Source organism: Saccostrea echinata, unplaced genomic scaffold (genome assembly GCF_033153115.1).
Source record: "Saccostrea echinata isolate AGI-Se365-2 ecotype Australia unplaced genomic scaffold, CSIRO_AGI_Sech_v1 ptg000029l, whole genome shotgun sequence".
Classification (NCBI taxonomy): domain Eukaryota; kingdom Metazoa; phylum Mollusca; class Bivalvia; order Ostreida; family Ostreidae; genus Saccostrea; species Saccostrea echinata.
Genome location: NW_026889778.1, coordinates 43,935,842 through 43,954,176, shown reverse-complemented (window position 1 = coordinate 43,954,176; position 18,335 = coordinate 43,935,842). Strand labels below are relative to the sequence as shown.

The window sequence follows — 18,335 nt, the reverse complement described above, 5'->3', positions numbered from 1 at the left end:
ACTGCGATACGGGTCCTCGGTTTATACGGTCTCATCCGAAGGACCGGTCTCCACGTCCCACAGTGGGATTCGAACCCGCGACGTAAGGATCAACTCCTCACTCCGCGACTCTAGAGCAGACGCTCTAACCACTGCGCCACGCGGGCTTCAATGACATGTAAATGAATAAACATTTATTATCTTAATAGTAGTAACTTGTACGCGAGTTCATTTTTAATTTTATTTTAAGCTATATGAAAATTATAAAACATTTATTTATATTCATCTTTACCCTGCTTCTTTTCTCCCATTTTTTTTTTCAGTTTTGCAACGTGTCAGTCACGCATTTTTTTAAATACATGCATATATTTTTAGACTAGACATCTACAACATATTTTAATGTGAAATGTTTTAGAAGAAAAGAATAAAAGTTCCCTTTCTCAATTAAAAGATCAGCTATTTCATTTAGTCTAGTGGTAAGAAATGGTATCAATATTTTCAGTTGATTTATCAAACCCGTTTTATCTCATACATGCATCACGTCATTTTTCTTAATCTTACAGAAATGTAAGTTACTCATGACAATTCCATTTTGGAATTGCTATAAAATAGAGATTAAAACGAGAAGATAAAATTGATGTACTAAAGAATGTTTAACATAATATGCAAAGTCAAATTAAATGAGTTATAAAAAAGGAGCGAAGATGTTCCGAAGTCCAATGTCAAATGACAAATGTATATAGCAAAAAGTCAGATGAATGACACTTGTAACTTAAAATGAGGGGCTTCCAAAACATCGGCTTTTTTCAAGTTCATTTCAGTATATGTTGTCTACATAATCATATATAAATAAATAAGATGTTTTGGTGTCAATAACTAGTTTAACGTCCTTATTGGGTTTAGATGAGAAATAACAATAAACCGTTTTATTTCAAATAACTACAGGGAACAAAAGTGGCAAATACACCAAATGTATAGCCATGCAGTTTTCTATTACATCCTTATGTTTCATGCATGTGTCATTACTCTAATTATTTTAAATCATGTCTAAAAGTAGAAGTAACTTTAAAAATAAAAGATAAAATACAATAAAAGTAATAGAAAAGACAAGCATAACATGTTGTGCAGTATTAAAGACAGTGAGAACGATACATGTATTTTATTTCAAGCGTTTCTCTCAGGACAACAAACCTTTTTTTTTAATGTTTCGATATCACAATTCCCTTTTCTTAATAAACAATACATTATGCACAATTTAAAGTAGAACATGCAAAATATCGAATAAGACTAACTTAAATGTTTCAATTTTTCATTAAAATTGTTATTAATATATTAATAATGTAATAATGATTGCAATTACAGACAAAATGTACATCAATTGAACTTACAATATATAGCATTTATATCAGATACTGTTTTAAGTTAACTTTTTTTCCCATGCAGGGAAAAGATATCAATTCTGATAAAAGAAAAATATCGTGTTCTACAATGTTTTTACAACGAAATGGTTTATACCTGTTACAATAGTATATCAATACGAGATTAATATTGACAGTGTATTCAGATCACCTTGTTACACTCTTTTTCGAGCACAAAGTAGTTATCTTCATCGTTATTCTCCTTACTTTCATCCTGATCTTTGTGGTTTGAAATTCTAATAGCATTTGACAAAAATATTTCATTTTCTGAGTGATCCCTCGAAAGCTTCACTTCCTGTTGTACAGCTCGGACAGTTTCAGGATTGTCATAATTTTCACTTTCACCCTCGTCGTTCTTTTCAAACAGATGATTGTATACACCTACATCTTCTGATGGTTTATTTGCTGTGTCATCTTTTGGATCAGTCCTTGGTTCAATAACGCAATACATACTACCTCCCTAGTAAACCAAAACAAAGAAAAAATACTTAAGGTGTAAATATACTCCGTGTTTTATATTACCTGAATTATTTTTGGTTTTTTCTTTGAGGAAAACATGTAAAGTTATTAAAGAAGGATAAAATATAATCAAATAAAGAAATAAAACAAGTTTAAAAAACCACACATATATATTCACATATATAAACGGTTCATTTCGCTTTGTGCACGGTTCGTTCCGCTTTGTGAACAGTGCATTTCGGTTCTTGTACGGTTCGTTTTGTTTCTTGCGCGGTACGCTTTGGGTTAACGGTATGCAAATGATGTGGCCGGAGCCTGTTTACTTGTCCATGATTGACTGCTAAACAAAAAAGTCTTCACTATTGATTTTTTTGTTAATCTATTTTTATTTATTTTAATATAACAACAATGCTGCAAACGTTTTTAACTAGCCCCCCCCCCCCCCCCCCCGTATCCTTGAAATGTAGATATTCCTATTTTTAAAATTTCTGTTATAATTCATATAATAATTAAAAGTATTATTTTGTTGTTCTTTATTTATATATTTTTTTTATTTCATTTAATGCACTTGTAAAAAGGTAATTTTAATTTTATTAAAAAAAAACAGCAAACATTGGAGAAAAAAAATTAATATAAAATTGTGTACTTTATTTGTGTTGTTGAATTTTGTATTTTCTTTCTTCACATTGTTTAAATGATCATAAGTTTCACGCTTTGAAGCAGATCCAGACTGCAGTCTTGTTTCATAAACTTTTTGGCCATCTCCTGATCTCGGACTTTTATTCCTTAAAAAGATGTAAGGAAAAAAAGGATATGTATTTACTTGCTGCATACATGTAAATATCTCAAAAATGACTTACATATAGGTCTGAATAATTATCAAGTCATATAAGTTTTAATTTTTTTTTTTAATTAATCTATTTTTGCTAAGATATTACTTGACTGGTAAGCAAAGATTAATTTTTGGGATGCATAAAAATAAATGAAAGAAAATGTTATAATAGACATACCTTTCATTTGGACTTGATCGTTTCCTTAGAATAAGAAACATGATGAGTAAACCTATCAGAGCACCAATGATTAAGCCAGAGACACCTGCTCCTACTGCTGAGGCAGTTACATTATTATCTAAAAAAAAAAAAAAAAAATATAATGTCAACAATTTATTTAACATGTATATATATATATATATATATATATATATATATATATATATATATATATATATATATATATATATATATATATATATATATATATATATATATATATATATATATATATGAGGAATATGTTTTTTTTTTTTTTTTTTTTTTTTTTTTTTTTTGATTTTCGAAGCACGAATGAAAGAATTATTACAATTCTGTCTTACGTTCGAAAAAAAAAAAACATATTTGTAACAAGAAAACCGATTTAAAAAAAAAAAAATCATTTCATTCAGTTTTCCAATGACAGCTTAGCGGTTGTGACACATCATGGTTCAGCGACTGTAATATTGAAAACGTATGTATGTATTTGACAACCAATTTTTGACATTTTGAGTAAGCTCACTTGTCGTGATTGCTTATTCTTTCTCGTTATCTCTACGCTTCGTAAAAGGAATGAGAATCGTCCTTAGAAATTCCTGTTTTACGTCTATGAAAGTTTCCGTTTTAATTATAATGTGTAATGAAGTAAGATAAAAATTCCATGCTGAATGTAAAATAATGTACATATAAACGTTAATGTATATTCAAAGGCAATTATTTGACTATAAAAGGATACAAAGACATATAAGAAAACATACTCAATATGCCTTATTCTTTAAAAGTTTCAGAGGAAATACTGTTATTAGACTTTTCGATTAATTGAATCTGTAACACAATGTAGCGATTCCTAGATATAGTGTTGAACTTTTCTTATTTGAGGGGAAAAACAGAAAAAAGCATGCAGTGAATTAATTCTTTAATTTGTAAAATATTAAAAATGAGGTACCTCTGTCTGCCTTATTGGCCATAGATTCCGATTCCTCTGGTTCTTTATCAATTCCTCAAAGCAAAATAGAAAACACTTTTTTGCAATTTGAAATATAGAAATAAAACGTTGACAGCGCCCTTGAGATTAGTCTATCTATATTGTTTTTACGTAAAATCAAATTACTCAAGCATTTATTCATTTTAGCCACTCACTTTTACAATTTTTTTCCACTGGGACGAATCCAAAGTCACAAACACATTTCCCTCCATAACAGACAGTTGCGTTGCTGGTTCCCGTACATTGCCAAGATATTCTACATGGCATTTGAAGCTTCAAACCAGCTATTCATGTAGAGTAAAAGTTTCAAAGAATATACAGAAAACCATATCTAAGTTTATAATAAGAGTTTTAACACTAAGACTTTGTAATATAAGGTCGATTTGGTTTTTATAATAAGCTTTTGTTTATTACTGGAAGAAGTGCATCTCAGATTCAGAATAATGTAATTGTTTCAAAATATTTCCAATATTTATTGACAAGATCTAGAAAAAAAATTAAGTTTTATGAATAAATTCTGTTTATTACATTTTCAACAGTGAAATGCTTTGCTTTATTTCATGAATAAAAGTGATATTCTGTCACAATTTGAAAGGATACCAAAGTGATATTCTGCCACAGTGTAAAAGAATGTCAAAGTAAGTAAAAAATAATTTCTAGCCTCTCATAAGATAACGGAAGCTAATCCGTCTTGATACAGACTTAAACTGCCAATTTCTTCCAAAATATGTTGCTAAAATCTATGTTACAATGTTTTCAACCTCATAACTGCTAAAGTATGACCTCTCAACCACTCAACTATGACGTTTCAGCCTATGATACTGTGTTAAGAAAAGACAGAGGCAAAGGGAGAATCACAGAAAATGTAATATACAGACAATTCAATGTTTGTAGTTGAATAAGGAAATTATTTCACTCATGAGACAGGATTTTTTTTTTAATATTTTCACTCGTGCTTAGACTCGTGAAAATATAAAAAAGAAAAATCCAGTCCCATTCATTAAATAAATTCAATATCAAACAACAAAACGTTGAATATCCTCTATTAACTTTATAACATGTGTTGGAAAAATGTAACATTGTCATTTTCTTTGCTTTTATTGGTAGAATTAGCTATATAGGATATGGTACATGTATGCAGAAAGGTGGCGTGTACTCAACTTCATTCAAGGTTGCATGTGTATTTTCTAAAACAAATAGCATGTCTCCAAAGTCAATATAAAAAGACTAATTCAATACCCGATAACTTATAACCGTGCTTGTTTTCGTTTAGGTTAATAGTTAATGTTTAAAGTCATAATACGTAACTAGAGGGAGAAAATAAAACTGTTTAAAATACTTTGCTTTTAAAAGATATGTCAAGAATATTTTTAGATAGAGGAATTGCCCAGTATGATAGTCAAGTCATGCTTAATTAGTCTTACATTTTGTTGTCAGTTGATTACATCAATATTCATATGAAAACTTGGTATATATACATACAACAATACGTGTGTAATTATAAGGAGCACATTGGAAATAAGCCCTTGGCTTTCACGGGTTATCCTTGGAATACGAACATGTTTCATGCATTATTTTTATTTTTTTCTAAAATTGATTGATTTTGCGACAAAGCGCTAGCTATAGTTAGTGATAAATAATAAGTGATCTAAACAAACAACGTTGAGTTTACATCCATATTACCTTTTAAACACACATTTTGAAGCCGAGTGTAGTCTTCCTTACATGTACATTTGCTGTTTAAGCAGGTAAGCGATTTTTCCGTTCTTTCGCACTGGATTTCCGAGTTACATTTATCATCTATTTGCAGGATTACGTCATCTACTAATGGATACAACATCGATTCTATATGATGTATAACAGATTGATATGTATATAAAACAGTATGAAATAATAAAAATTTCCCCCGTAAATAAATTATAATGCAAAATATTTAAATGAAATAAAATTTAAAAAATAAAATTTCTACCTCTAATACACTTTTTCTCGAACTCCAGGAATTCATTAGTACAAGAACAGCGATTCCTCAGACAAACCATTGGATAGGCAGTCTCATAACATTGATCATCGGAGTCACAGTAGTCTCCTAGTAGTTTCACTAAAGAATTGATAATCTAACTATTACTAGTATGAAGATGTTATATAGGTAAAAAAAATCATTGATTGTATCTACTTAAAGGCAGTATCGATTCAAAAGTAAATTTCTGAACCAAAAAAAGATTATTTATACATCTACTAGCCTCAAGATCATGACAGAGGAGAGTCAGAATACCAAGTTCGACATTGTCCTGAATATGACGATAGAATAACACATGGTTAGTAAATTCTTATTCAAAAGCTTTTCATGTTTTTAAATAATCATATAACATTATAATATGTACTCTTTTTAGAAAACATGTTAGAAAATTATTCTTATGAAAGAATAATGAAACACCAATGACGCCATATTATCACTATTTATAGTTATATCTTATCAATATTGCATTTTTAAAATCGGAACTGTTGCCTACCGTTTTTTAAGTCCCCCATAATCTGATGTCTTTTTTAATATGATCAAAAGCATTTATATAAAAACAGGTCATATCAGATACCTTAAATTTTAAGCTTACTCAGATCAAAAAAAATTATATCTTTTTTCAGTCAATCAAAAAAGTGAAATTTTGGTTTTTATTTACGCACTATACATAGTGTACAAGTTACAGATGAAGTAATGAAGTATTTTTTATGTAAGTAAGCTAGAATTGCCTTCTATGTATTACATGTATGAAACTCTATCGTCCAGTTGTAAGTTCATGTACGTTTAACATATATATCACGTTCGGCCATGCGGCCTTAGAAGTGCCTGGACGTCGAAAAGAATTTTTTACTTACAATTTATACAATCAAGACAAATTCAGGGCGGGCTGGGGATGGGATTTACAATCACATACCCAGTGCCCTAACCCTTCAATGATTATCCTGCAAAAGAGTCACGCAATATCTACATTTGTACTATTCTGAAGAATTGATATGTCGTTTTCATGTTCATGATATGAGCATCGTCCCAATAATTCATGGACAAAGATATTATGGACAGTATATTTACATTGAATAGATATTGATTTTAATATGATGACTTTGAAAAGACTCTTCTATACATTGGTTGTGCAACTAACCTTCTATACATTTGCCTCCGCCATACACATAGCCAGAAACACAGGAACAGGTTCTTGAACAAACTCCTCCATAGAAAGAGCACTGAAAATTTTCTTCGCATTCCTGGCCATATTTGAGAAAATTCCTTTTTATCATCAATTGCTCAAGGGTTTCATCTACAATATATTTCCCCAAAACATTGACATAGCATTGTTGTTAAAGCAAACGACTATATTCGGTAATGACCAATATTTGCTCCTCCCCCCCCCCCCCCCGCCAAAATCAAACTTTGATGGAGAAATATATATATATATATATATATATATATATATATATATATATATATATATATATATATATATATATATATATATATATATATATATATATATATATAATTATTATTATTATGTTCTAATGCAGTGGGATATTTGAAGACTTCAAAGCATTCAATATCTCATCAGCTATGACGCCATATATTAAGAATGACGGTAGAGATTTAAAAAAAATGAATTAATATTATCCATGCATTCTCTCTAAGAGGTGACATAAAGATTTTTACACAATTAAGACACACGTTTACCTTTCGACTATAATTTACGAACTATATCTCCGAAAATATATTTTGCATATTTTGCATGGTCTGAAATAAAAAAAAAAAAACTTCAGAGATTTTCTGTTCAAGAGTGAAAAAAAATAACTAGCGATTTTATTGCTACTTAAGATGATTATTTTGTCTCATACAGGTATATCTCATAAAATAAATGCATTGGTATTTTTCTTATATATATGTTGGACACCTTTAATGCTTTGCAAATTTTTTGAACCTCGAAAGGAAACACAGACACACACAATGAACATGAATCATATACCGGTAGTCCTCTGTCTAATGTGTTTTCCAAAGTCTTAACAAATTATCAACATACCGGTGATGCATCTTTCTTTATATTCTATATATCCAGACATACATGAGCAGCGACTCATGAGGCACCTCGTATTTGAATAACTACACTGCATATCTGATATACATCTCTCCCCTAGCTGCAAATTTTCCATGTCTATAACATATAAAATATTTATTCATGATTTTTTTTTCAAATTACTATGAAAAAGACAATAAAAGGTAATATATAATCAAATGTGCACTACATAAGTTATATACAGTTACATATTCGTGCTTTCACAGTTGTATAAGAACATTGTCTTTATACCCAAGACGCATATTACATGTATGTGTTCTCCATAAAATAAATAGTATACATTATGTTTAAAATATTGACAAGAAAAATTGTTAGTGTAGAAAATTAAAATAAACGAAAATCGAGAATTTGAACAAAACAATAATTTATAACCTGGATTAATACATTGACCAGCCAACATATTATTTTTAGAAATTGACCTTGCAAGGTCATCATATATATCTAAGTAGATTTTTTGCAGTTGAAGAAAATCAATGTTTGTACGTGCACAATATCTTGCCTCAGCATTCAGCTTATATTCATATAACTACAGCGCGGCTAGGATAAGGCTGTCCGTAAAATATCAAACTTTTCCAACTGTAGTAACTTCTCTGAACTACCTAGATATGACAGATATAACAGCATATGACGTCAAGTCACTGCGTACTTGAGCTGAAATGACGGGAAAAGTGTCATAACTTTTACATTCCTTTCACATGACATGTAAAGATTTTTTAGCGTTGTTGTTTGATTCAAGTGTATGGATTGTTCTTTAAGCTTAAGTGTGCTGTTATGATGCTGAATATTTGCAATTTAATATCGTTATTCCTTTAACTTTTCCAATATGCATATATTCAAACATAATAACAAAAATTGTGAAACGCTTCCCCTTTCACATCCGTGGACAGAGTTAGAATTTATAAATCGGGTATATATTTGACTAGGACAAGTGATCAATAAGCATAAATTGAAGATATTCTGTGTGAATCTACTAGAGTAGTATGTCCTCTAACTGAATTTTGCTGGGGGATTGTATGTAATTTATACGTTTTTGTATATATTGTGATAAAGAGTGGAAAATGACCCCCCCCCCCCCCTTGTATGTGGGTAAGTTGAAATTCTCGTGAAATATTTTCTCAAGAAGTAAAATTCAGACTTGCCCCCAGCACTTTATTTGTACCAAAGATCACGATGAATTGACTTATATGACAACTTTTTCTCAATAATGCTGTATTGCACTTGTGCCGACACGATTTTTGTGCAACATGTAGGAATTTATAAGTGTCCGTCACGTGATCAACAAAGTCATGTGACATCACACAAATGCATTATTATATTACCTGATTAGTTTCTCATCATAAGTTGACTGCAGATTCATACATAGATTACAAATGAAAATTAAAATCTAACTCAAAATAAAATGTATATATTTTACTGCATTTTAAGCCTTCGGACAGCCTCAACATAGCTGCGAGAAGATATACTTGTATGATAAACTGCAAGCTGTTTATGATCCACATGGCATTTATCCCCTCTTTACAATATTTTGTTCGAACAATGCATGCTAAATCAAGTCCTACTTATGGAAATAGAATTCCTAATCACCTATAACTTTCACTTGTGTCGAAGAGCTTTGATATGATTGCATTTTTTAAAAATGTCTTTTACATAATTATTCATACTTTGGTTGTTTTCGTTCCATCCATATTGGGACGCAGTCAGTCATAGGTGGAAGGCTACATGTACAGATATAAACTTGCTTTTATGATTATTGAGCAATGATCATGCCAGAATCTACTGAGACACTGGAGCTTGGTTTGTATGGTCTCATTAGAGAGTTGGTTTGCATGACCCGCATTTGGTTCGAACCTGCGACGTAAGGATCAAATCTCCTTACTTGCATGACTCTAGTACGAAACACCCAACTCCAGTGCCATGTAGGCGACCATAGGTCCTTTACATTTTAAATAACTGAAAAAATGACATTTTTTAAATTCAAATACAGGGTGTTTCGTTTTAATCGTATCATGAGATTTAAAAGCAATATATTAAACATATGTCCAAAAATACATAGGAAACTGCACTATATAAGCATATGTTATGCTGACATTCAACGTTGTGTGTAACAAGCACTGAAATAAAACATAGCGTTAAATCACTGCTTAAAAATGTTTCCATCAGGGGCAACATGTATCTTTTTTATTTCAAATATCAGCAAGTTATACAGTTTTTCTTCTTTAAAAACTGCGTGTACTTACCATAAAGTGTGTAATTACACATTCCTCGAACCGTAATTTGGCTGAGGATTCTGGAATCCGTGCAACAAAACGTGAACTCTTTAAAGATGTTAATCTGATTATCATCCATTATGAATTCAACTGCCTTAGAACACTGCTTTTGCTCAACACACGAAGGTTGCAAAACTTCGACTGTTTCCTTGGAGATTACTTCACAAGATATAAGGCATTTATCCGAATCTTTAAATGATGAAATTTGAAAATTAATTAACCATAATGAATACATGTACCAAAATATTCTGCAAATTAAAGGCTGCCAGATTTGAAAAGTGTATATTTTGCAGTATGCTTACGCATGTGTAAATTTGAATTTTACTTTGAAGCACATGCTCAATATTTTATAGTGAAAGATATTTTGAAAGTAAACTATCTTTTGGATATTGCTAAATAGTTATTCTTTAAGTATCATCTTGATATATATCATCAATTACCTACATGTAGAAATTTTATATGAGAACATATTTAATTACATGGAAATACAATGTCGTTATATACAGCTTTACGTATATAGATGATAGATCAAGAATCAAATCCCTCTTCGAAACATTACTTTCATCTGTCTGTGTTCAAGAGAGCTTTCATTCACACATCCATTTGTACGTGAAAAGTAAGTCATATATAGTTAGTACCAAGAGGACACTGGGCCACAGCACTCACCTGAGTAATCCTGGTCGTCCCCCTATTCAGAGGAGGGATTTTAAATTATATATATACACCACCGACCAGACACATCTTAACAGAAAGCGTACCAAGAGCGCATCCCGGGTTCGCCTTCTGGGTTCGCTTGGGGTTTGCTATAGCTGACCCCGAGCGAACCCACAGCGGACCCAGAGCTAACGCCAAAAGCAAACCCCAAATTCAGTAGCGAACCCAGAAAGCCAACGCGCGTTCGGTTTTGCGTAACAGAGCTGTCAATCAGGATTAACAGAATGAACTAATTATCGGTAGTAAATACGCAAAAAAGAAGTCGTACAGTATTGGATTCTTTTAAAATAACGTAACTTTTTGTGATAAAGCGTATTTAAGATGTATAATGATTTTTTTCTCTGATGTTTATTATGTTAACTGCTAGTTGTGATCATGATATTTTTATATCAATACATCAAAAATGTATATTTAAAAAAAATCCCAATATTACATAAATGTTTAGTCGGCAAATGTACACGACATGATTGTCGGGGTTATTTTTTGTCCCTGATACTTATTATTATTATTATATCTATCTATCTATCTATCTATCTATCTATCTATCTATCTATCTATATATATATATATATATATATATATATATATATATATATATATATATATATATATATATATATATATATATATATATATATATAATTTCTGCAAATAAATGAATGTAAAAACAATTGCTGATTTTTGAAATTCATAAATGGAAAGATGGATATAGTTTTAATTTATTTTTAGGTCATTTTTTTTTAAATCTTATACCCCCTTACTGCATATCATAAAATCCAATTGAATCAAAACTCACGGCCAACCTATCTCATGTGATAGAACATGCAAAATTCGATCATAAATTACATTTTTACGTATCAGAAAGTTAAAAAAAAATACAATTTTCCAGAGTCTGAGAATTACATGAATAATTATTTGTAATCTAAAATAACTATTAAGTCTTATTTACATGTAGTTTCAAAAATATCCATTTTTAAATATTTTTGTTCAGTTTTCCAAAGTCGATGAATTGCACCAATAATTATTTTTAATCTAAAATATCTATTAATTAAGCCTTATTTCGTTTTACAAAATATCCACTCCTAAATATTTTTAACTATTTTGGGTAAAAAAAAAAATCGTGCGTTTGCTTTAATAATCGTGAATGATCGTATAACGTGAAGAATCGTGTGCGTGAAGGATAATTCGTGTAACAGATTTAATCGTACGGAATCGTTCGTGTAACGTGATCGTTTGTGTATGTTGTCAACAATAACGTTGCAGCCACTGTACAAGCACATGTATATATCGCCACAAAAACAATAATGATCGATTTCATTACTGTATTTGGAATATACAAGGGGCGGGGTTTACTCGCGGTAAGATTAAAGCGGGGTCCGCCTCACGCATGAGTGCGTAAAGCGAACACAGAAAGCAAACACCGGGTTCACTCTAGCAGACCCCGAAGCGCACCCAAGGCGAACTCAAAATTTCTGAAAGCAGACCCGTTGCGGACCCCAAGCGAACCCAGAAAGCGAACCCGGGGTGCGCTTTGGGTTCGCTCTGGTGTTAGGTTGTGTCTGGTCGGCACTATATATATATATATATATATATATATATATATATATATATATATATATATATATATATATATATATATATATATATATATTGAAATTATATATAAAACACAGTGCTCGGAAAATTATAGGTACAAATTTAAAAAAATGAAACACGAAAACGTTTAGTAAAGCTTTAGCGCTTTCATTTTCAATCTTCAGAAGCTTTACAATAGGTAACATAGCAACATAACGTCATAACGTCATAATAAGCGGAACACAAATTCTATAGTGACGTCATAGTTTAACAATGCGGGAAATTTGTAGAATGAAAACAATATATACAATTGTGATTACGATTACGATAAATTGTTAAGTTTAGGTTTGAAAACATGTATAAAATGTTTTTTCTTTTTCGCGTCTCTGGATGTCACTTTCATTTCAAAGTTTGTAAAAAGGAAATATAGTAAACTGTTTATTTCCACAGCGATCCAAATGCTCACTTAGAGGGATTTGTCGATATTCCGGTGAGTTAATATGTTGTCTGTGGACACGCACACGGGCGCGGAGCGGGTTGCTTGTTTCCCAGATGTAATACTGGTGGCATCCAGGACATGTAATTACATATGTTACATTTTTAGTGTCACAAGACATATTTGCGTTGACTGTAAATTGTCTTCCGTTAAAATTATAAGTTGATCCTTCTATGATATGTTGGCATGTCCCGCAACGTGCGTCCTCACACTTGGCGACTGCGCAGGTATTTTTAAAATGGGAAGAACACAGGATTCTTCTAAGATTCCTAGGTTGTCGTCTGCTGTTGATAAATTTTACATCTTTATATATTCGATTTTGTTATAGGTCATCTTTAAGAATGTTGTTCAGTTGGTGAATTATAGAGGTCAAGTTATGATTCCGTGGGTTGTGAGTATGCACAAATGGAATAATTTCCGTTTTATTTTCCTTGCTCTTTGTAGACAGTAATTCAGATCGTGTATATCCTTTGGCTTTCAATATACCGTTATCTATGAGGGTTTCAGGATATCCCTGTTTTATAAGGTACGACTTGAGCTCTTTTAGTCGGATATCTCTAGTGTTACCATCGCTAACGATAGCACATAAACGTCTAGCAAGATTGTAAGGGATTGCTGTTTTTGTATGGTGAGGGTGACAGGAAGCAAAATGTAGGTACTGGTGGGTGTCAGTTGATTTGTAATAGATATCCGTAGAAAGTTTTGTATCTTCTTTGATGACTAGGACGTCAAGAAAAGGTAATTTGGTATCACTGCTTTCCATTGTAAATCTGATATTAGAATCCAAGCCGTTTAACAACTGGTGGAAAACGGATAATCTGTCAACATTGTCATTCCATAGAATAAAACAATCATCCAGAAATCTTTTCCATTTTGATATTATAGATTCAGCATCTTCCTCTCCCCATAGAGTGGCTAGTTGGTGATGTAGTTTCTGTTCGAGATATCCCAAGGTTAAAGTGGCATATGTGGGAGCCACTTTTGTCCCCATCGTTGTTCCTTTTGTTTGTATAAAATGATCTTTTCCAAAGGCGAAGGTATTGTTTAGAAGTATTATTCTTAATCCTTCCAATATAAATTCTTTCTCAAAACGATCTTGTAGTAAATCTGGATATCTGTCAATCCAATATTTAACAGCTTTTATACCCAAATCCACTGGTATATTTGTGTATAAACTAACGACGTCGAATGCCACAAGCTTCGTGTTACTTTGAATATGGTCTGGTAGGTGATTAATAAAATCTAAATCATCTCTAATAAAGCTGGGAACTTTTTCATAATAAGGTTTTAATAAAATATCTAACAAGTGACTAAGTCTTTGTGTTGAACAATTAGGTCCCCCTATGATGGGTCGAAAAGAGAGATCTTCTGGATTAGGACAGCAAATGTATTCTCCTTTTTGAGCATATATTGCGTTTTTGATTTCCAATGATTTATGTACTTTTGGTAATCCATAAAATTGACTCTCACTGGTATCGAAGTTTGTTAGATAGTCTTTCTCTTTAGCAGTCATATTCCCGGAAGATGGCCCACTGACAAGTTGTTTTATCTTTGCTAACGTTTTTTTCTCCTGATTTGCATTAATAGTTCTATAGTAGACGGGATCCTGCAGCATATTCAAAATTTTACGTTCATAAAATGCTTTATTCATGATGACTACCCCGCCTCCTTTGTCGGTCTCTTTGATAACTATGCTTTCGTCATTATATAGGTCATTTAAAGCTTTTCCCTCCTCTTTGGTGAGGTTAGATTTAACATACTTAGTAACATTGGGTAGCTTTATATTATCTAGAGTATCACATACCGCATCTAGAGTTCGGTTTCTACCTCGTTTTGGGATAAAGTGGGATTTATTTCTAACGAGATCCTCTGGTTCTTCACGTTGATTATTTGGTGTTGCTTCGTCGTCCTCCGGATCCTCGTTGAAAAATTCCTTTAGTCGCAGTCGTCTTGTATATTCTTTTACGTCCGTTTTGAGTTCTTGGTTATTCATACGTGGAGTGGGAGTATATTTCAAGCCTTTAGATAATAATTTTATCTCTGCTTTAGTTAATATCCTGTCGGAAAGATTGAACACTTTAGGATCACTTTGTATAGATTCCTGTGTTACATTTGTTTCTTCTATCTCCACTAAATTTGCGTTCTCTTTTGTCCACAGACAACATATTAACTCACCGGAATATCGACAAATCCCTCTAAGTGAGCATTTGGATCGCTGTGGAAATAAACAGTTTAATATATTTCCTTTTTACAAACTTTGAAATGAAAGTGACATCCAGAGACGCGAAAAAGAAAAACATTTTATACATGTTTTCAAACCTAAACTTAACAATTTATCGTAATCGTAATCACAATTGTACATATTGTTTTCATTCTACAAATTTCCCGCATTGTTAAACTATGACGTCACTATAGAATTTGTGTTCCGCTTATTATGACGTTATGACGTTATGTTGCTATGTTACCTATTGTAAAGCTTCTGAAGATTGAAAATGAAAGCGCTAAAGCTTTACTAAACGTTTTCGTGTTTCATTTTTTTTTAAATTTGTACCTATATATATATATATATATATATATATATATATATATATATATATATATATATATATATATATATATATATATATATATATATATATATATATATATATATATATATATATATATATTAGGGATGGCAATTTGTAACCGGTTAACCGATTACTCGGTCGGAACGATGGCAATCGATTAGAAAATCTGTAATTGATTAATCGGAAAAAAATATTTTTTAAATTGAACACACTTTTAAAAAAAATTATAAAAAGAAACCTCTGCACAAAGGATGATCATTTAGGATTTAAAGGATCTAATTTGAACGTACATGTAATTATGAATCTTCAGATTGAAACCGTTGTGTAATTGGTCAGTTTATGAAGTAGGACCATTTAGTGAAGTACATTCGAATCAAAATGAGTACTATATATAAGTCTGTAGTCGATTTAGCGTCAGATGAATGTCACATTTTGTTTTCAGTTCTTTTTTTTGCGTTGTGTTGTTATTCTCCTTTCGTCCCGGGAGGATCTTGTTTAAACGAAATTTATATCCATTGATAACTAATCCTGCATTGCCTCGATTTGTTACAAACCTCGATTGTACTTCACTACATGGTTAGTGAATCAAATTGAATGAAACTCATATTCTGTGCCATTGCTGGCCGATTCGGCATGTAGCGGTAATGAGTTGTTTTCGGCATTAGTCCCTTTGATAAAATGTAGCGGTAATGATTGCCCAAAAATTTGAGAAAATGTAGCGGTAATGAGTTGAATTTTTTGGCAATGTAGCGGTAATGTTGACCTCCCTATTATTCTTTAATGATAAGAATTGAATCATTGAACACTGTGAATTGGTGTGTTTGTCGTTTTCAGTTTTCAATCCAATTTAAATATAATTATTAAACGAACATTGTAACTTAAGGGCTATAGCGTTCACATGTAGTTTTTATTATCATAGTGAAAATGCAGAAAGAACTTTTTGACTTCTGCTCTGGAAAATTATCAACATTTCTTAGGCTTTTTTCCTGGTTTTCTCAATTTTTTCTTGTCTACTGAAATCAAAATAAAAAATATGTATCCGTATTTTTCTGATCCAAAATCAAAACTAATGGAATGTTTTAATTTCTATCGTCTTATTTGGGTCTATTTGTGTATGTGGACAGAAAAACTTTGAAAAACAATTGTCAAAAAACGTGCATTTTGATACGATTAACCGATTAATCGGTCGGAACGTCTTGCGGTTAACCGATTAGCAATTCTGTAATCGATTGCCATCCCTAATATATATATATATATATATATATATATATATATATATATATATATATATATATATATATATATATATATATATATATATATATATATATATATATATATATATATATATATATATATATAATCATTACATAAACATTTTATCCTTGATTGTAGCCCAGTTCTTGTTTCAAGTGATAATGACTAAAGAAAACTTGAAATCACGAAATAGGGATGCTTCATTATCAATATGACGAAGATGACCTTATTCTTCATGAAAAGATCTTTGCTTGTTTTATATGTGTATTACTAAAATTTTAATCTTTGAATTCTAACACAACAGACCATAATGTAAACAGACTTGAATTTGAACAACCCACTGAAGATCGCATATAATAATGAATAATGTCCCGCTGGATTCGGTTAAGAGTTTAAATCATAATGACAACAGTTTGAACAAACCTGAAACTGTACTTTCCGAAAAATGGTTAGCCTTGCTTTTTAAAGAACATTTATTCCTCTATATTTCGTGTAAATCTTTGACCTCTTATTATATAAAAAAAAGTCCTGTTTTACAAAGAACCTTCTATACTTTTTAAGTCATGTTTACATATTTTTGAAATTTACTTATATAATATTCCTTCACTGAATGCTTATGATTTTAATTGAAATCACATGTTTATCAGAGTTAAAAAGGGCGAGGTGAATTTTGGTTTCTACTGATGTAAAATATGTCCCAGATTTGAATTAATTTGAATCTACAATATCAAAAAAATGCTTGATTGCTATATAATTATTACATGTACTTATCACGGCTTGTTGGCTTTGAGAATATTTAATCTTATCTACCCCATATAAAATTGTAGTCACACCCTACTCCCGATACTATGATAAATTAAATCTTCACTACCTTAGGGTTCGTGACATTATAATTATCATGACAATTGATAAGTCTTAGGTCCAAATAAGCTATACTTTAAACGGTCTAGACAGTTTATTGTTTAAAAAGATATTTATATGTCAAATTCATCCATTAACTTGCCCCTGTTATACATTAATTCTAGGAGACAAATCAACTCGAAACAAATTTTCTGGAAAAAAAAAATATTAAGAGTAAACAACGGCTACATATGAATTCGACGAATCAAGTTTATCAGAAAAGAAAATTACCTTCAATCGCATCACGTAAAATAATGTGCGTCCCGTTCGTTGTCTGGCACGGTGCTGCTTGTAAATAATGAAGAAGAGCTAGCACGTCCTCAGAGCATAATCTAACAACATATTAATAAACATAACGTATTCTACATGTACTTGTATGATAAGGATTTTAAAGAATTTAATTAAATTGAAGCGTATTTTATCTGAGGGAACCAGGAAAAAAGTAAACCTGCATTGTTATTAAATGCGTAAATATCAGGAGTTTAATTCATGCAAAGAATGTACTATTAAGGTCATTTTTTTTGTCTTGTACATTTACCAGGGAAAATCGAAACTAATTGCTCATGACTGTA

General features: G+C 31.1%; 1 protein-coding gene across 1 annotated transcript; it reads right to left on the bottom strand.

The window, feature by feature from the left end:
* Positions 1-1,381: 1,381 nt before the first annotated feature.
* On the bottom strand, positions 1,382-18,088 carry LOC133194865 (uncharacterized). Its single transcript, XM_061330771.1, has 11 exons — positions 17,995-18,088; positions 10,222-10,440; positions 7,931-8,062; positions 7,025-7,180; positions 5,839-5,967; positions 5,553-5,693; positions 4,025-4,153; positions 3,831-3,884; positions 2,867-2,984; positions 2,503-2,641; positions 1,382-1,857 (listed from the first exon to the last, which is right to left on the bottom strand). The coding sequence occupies exons 2-11, from the start codon at positions 10,328-10,330 to the stop codon at positions 1,540-1,542; spliced, it is 1,425 nt and encodes a 474-aa protein (XP_061186755.1). The 5' UTR covers positions 10,331-10,440; positions 17,995-18,088; the 3' UTR covers positions 1,382-1,539.
* Between the last annotated feature and the right edge of the window lie 247 nt (positions 18,089-18,335).

Bases quoted from the DNA above. Each gene is read 5' to 3' on its own strand.
- LOC133194865 (XM_061330771.1), bottom strand. From the start codon at position 10,330: ATGGATGATAATCAGATTAACATCTTTAAAGAGTTCACGTTTTGTTGC. The intron at 7,181-7,930 runs GTATGTTGATAA...AATATATTGTAG, and splicing joins TAAAGAAAGATGCATCACCG to ATGAAACCCTTGAGCAATTG. The intron at 5,694-5,838 runs GTAGAAATTTTA...TGTATCCATTAG, and splicing joins CGAGAAAAAGTGTATTAGAG to TAGATGACGTAATCCTGCAA.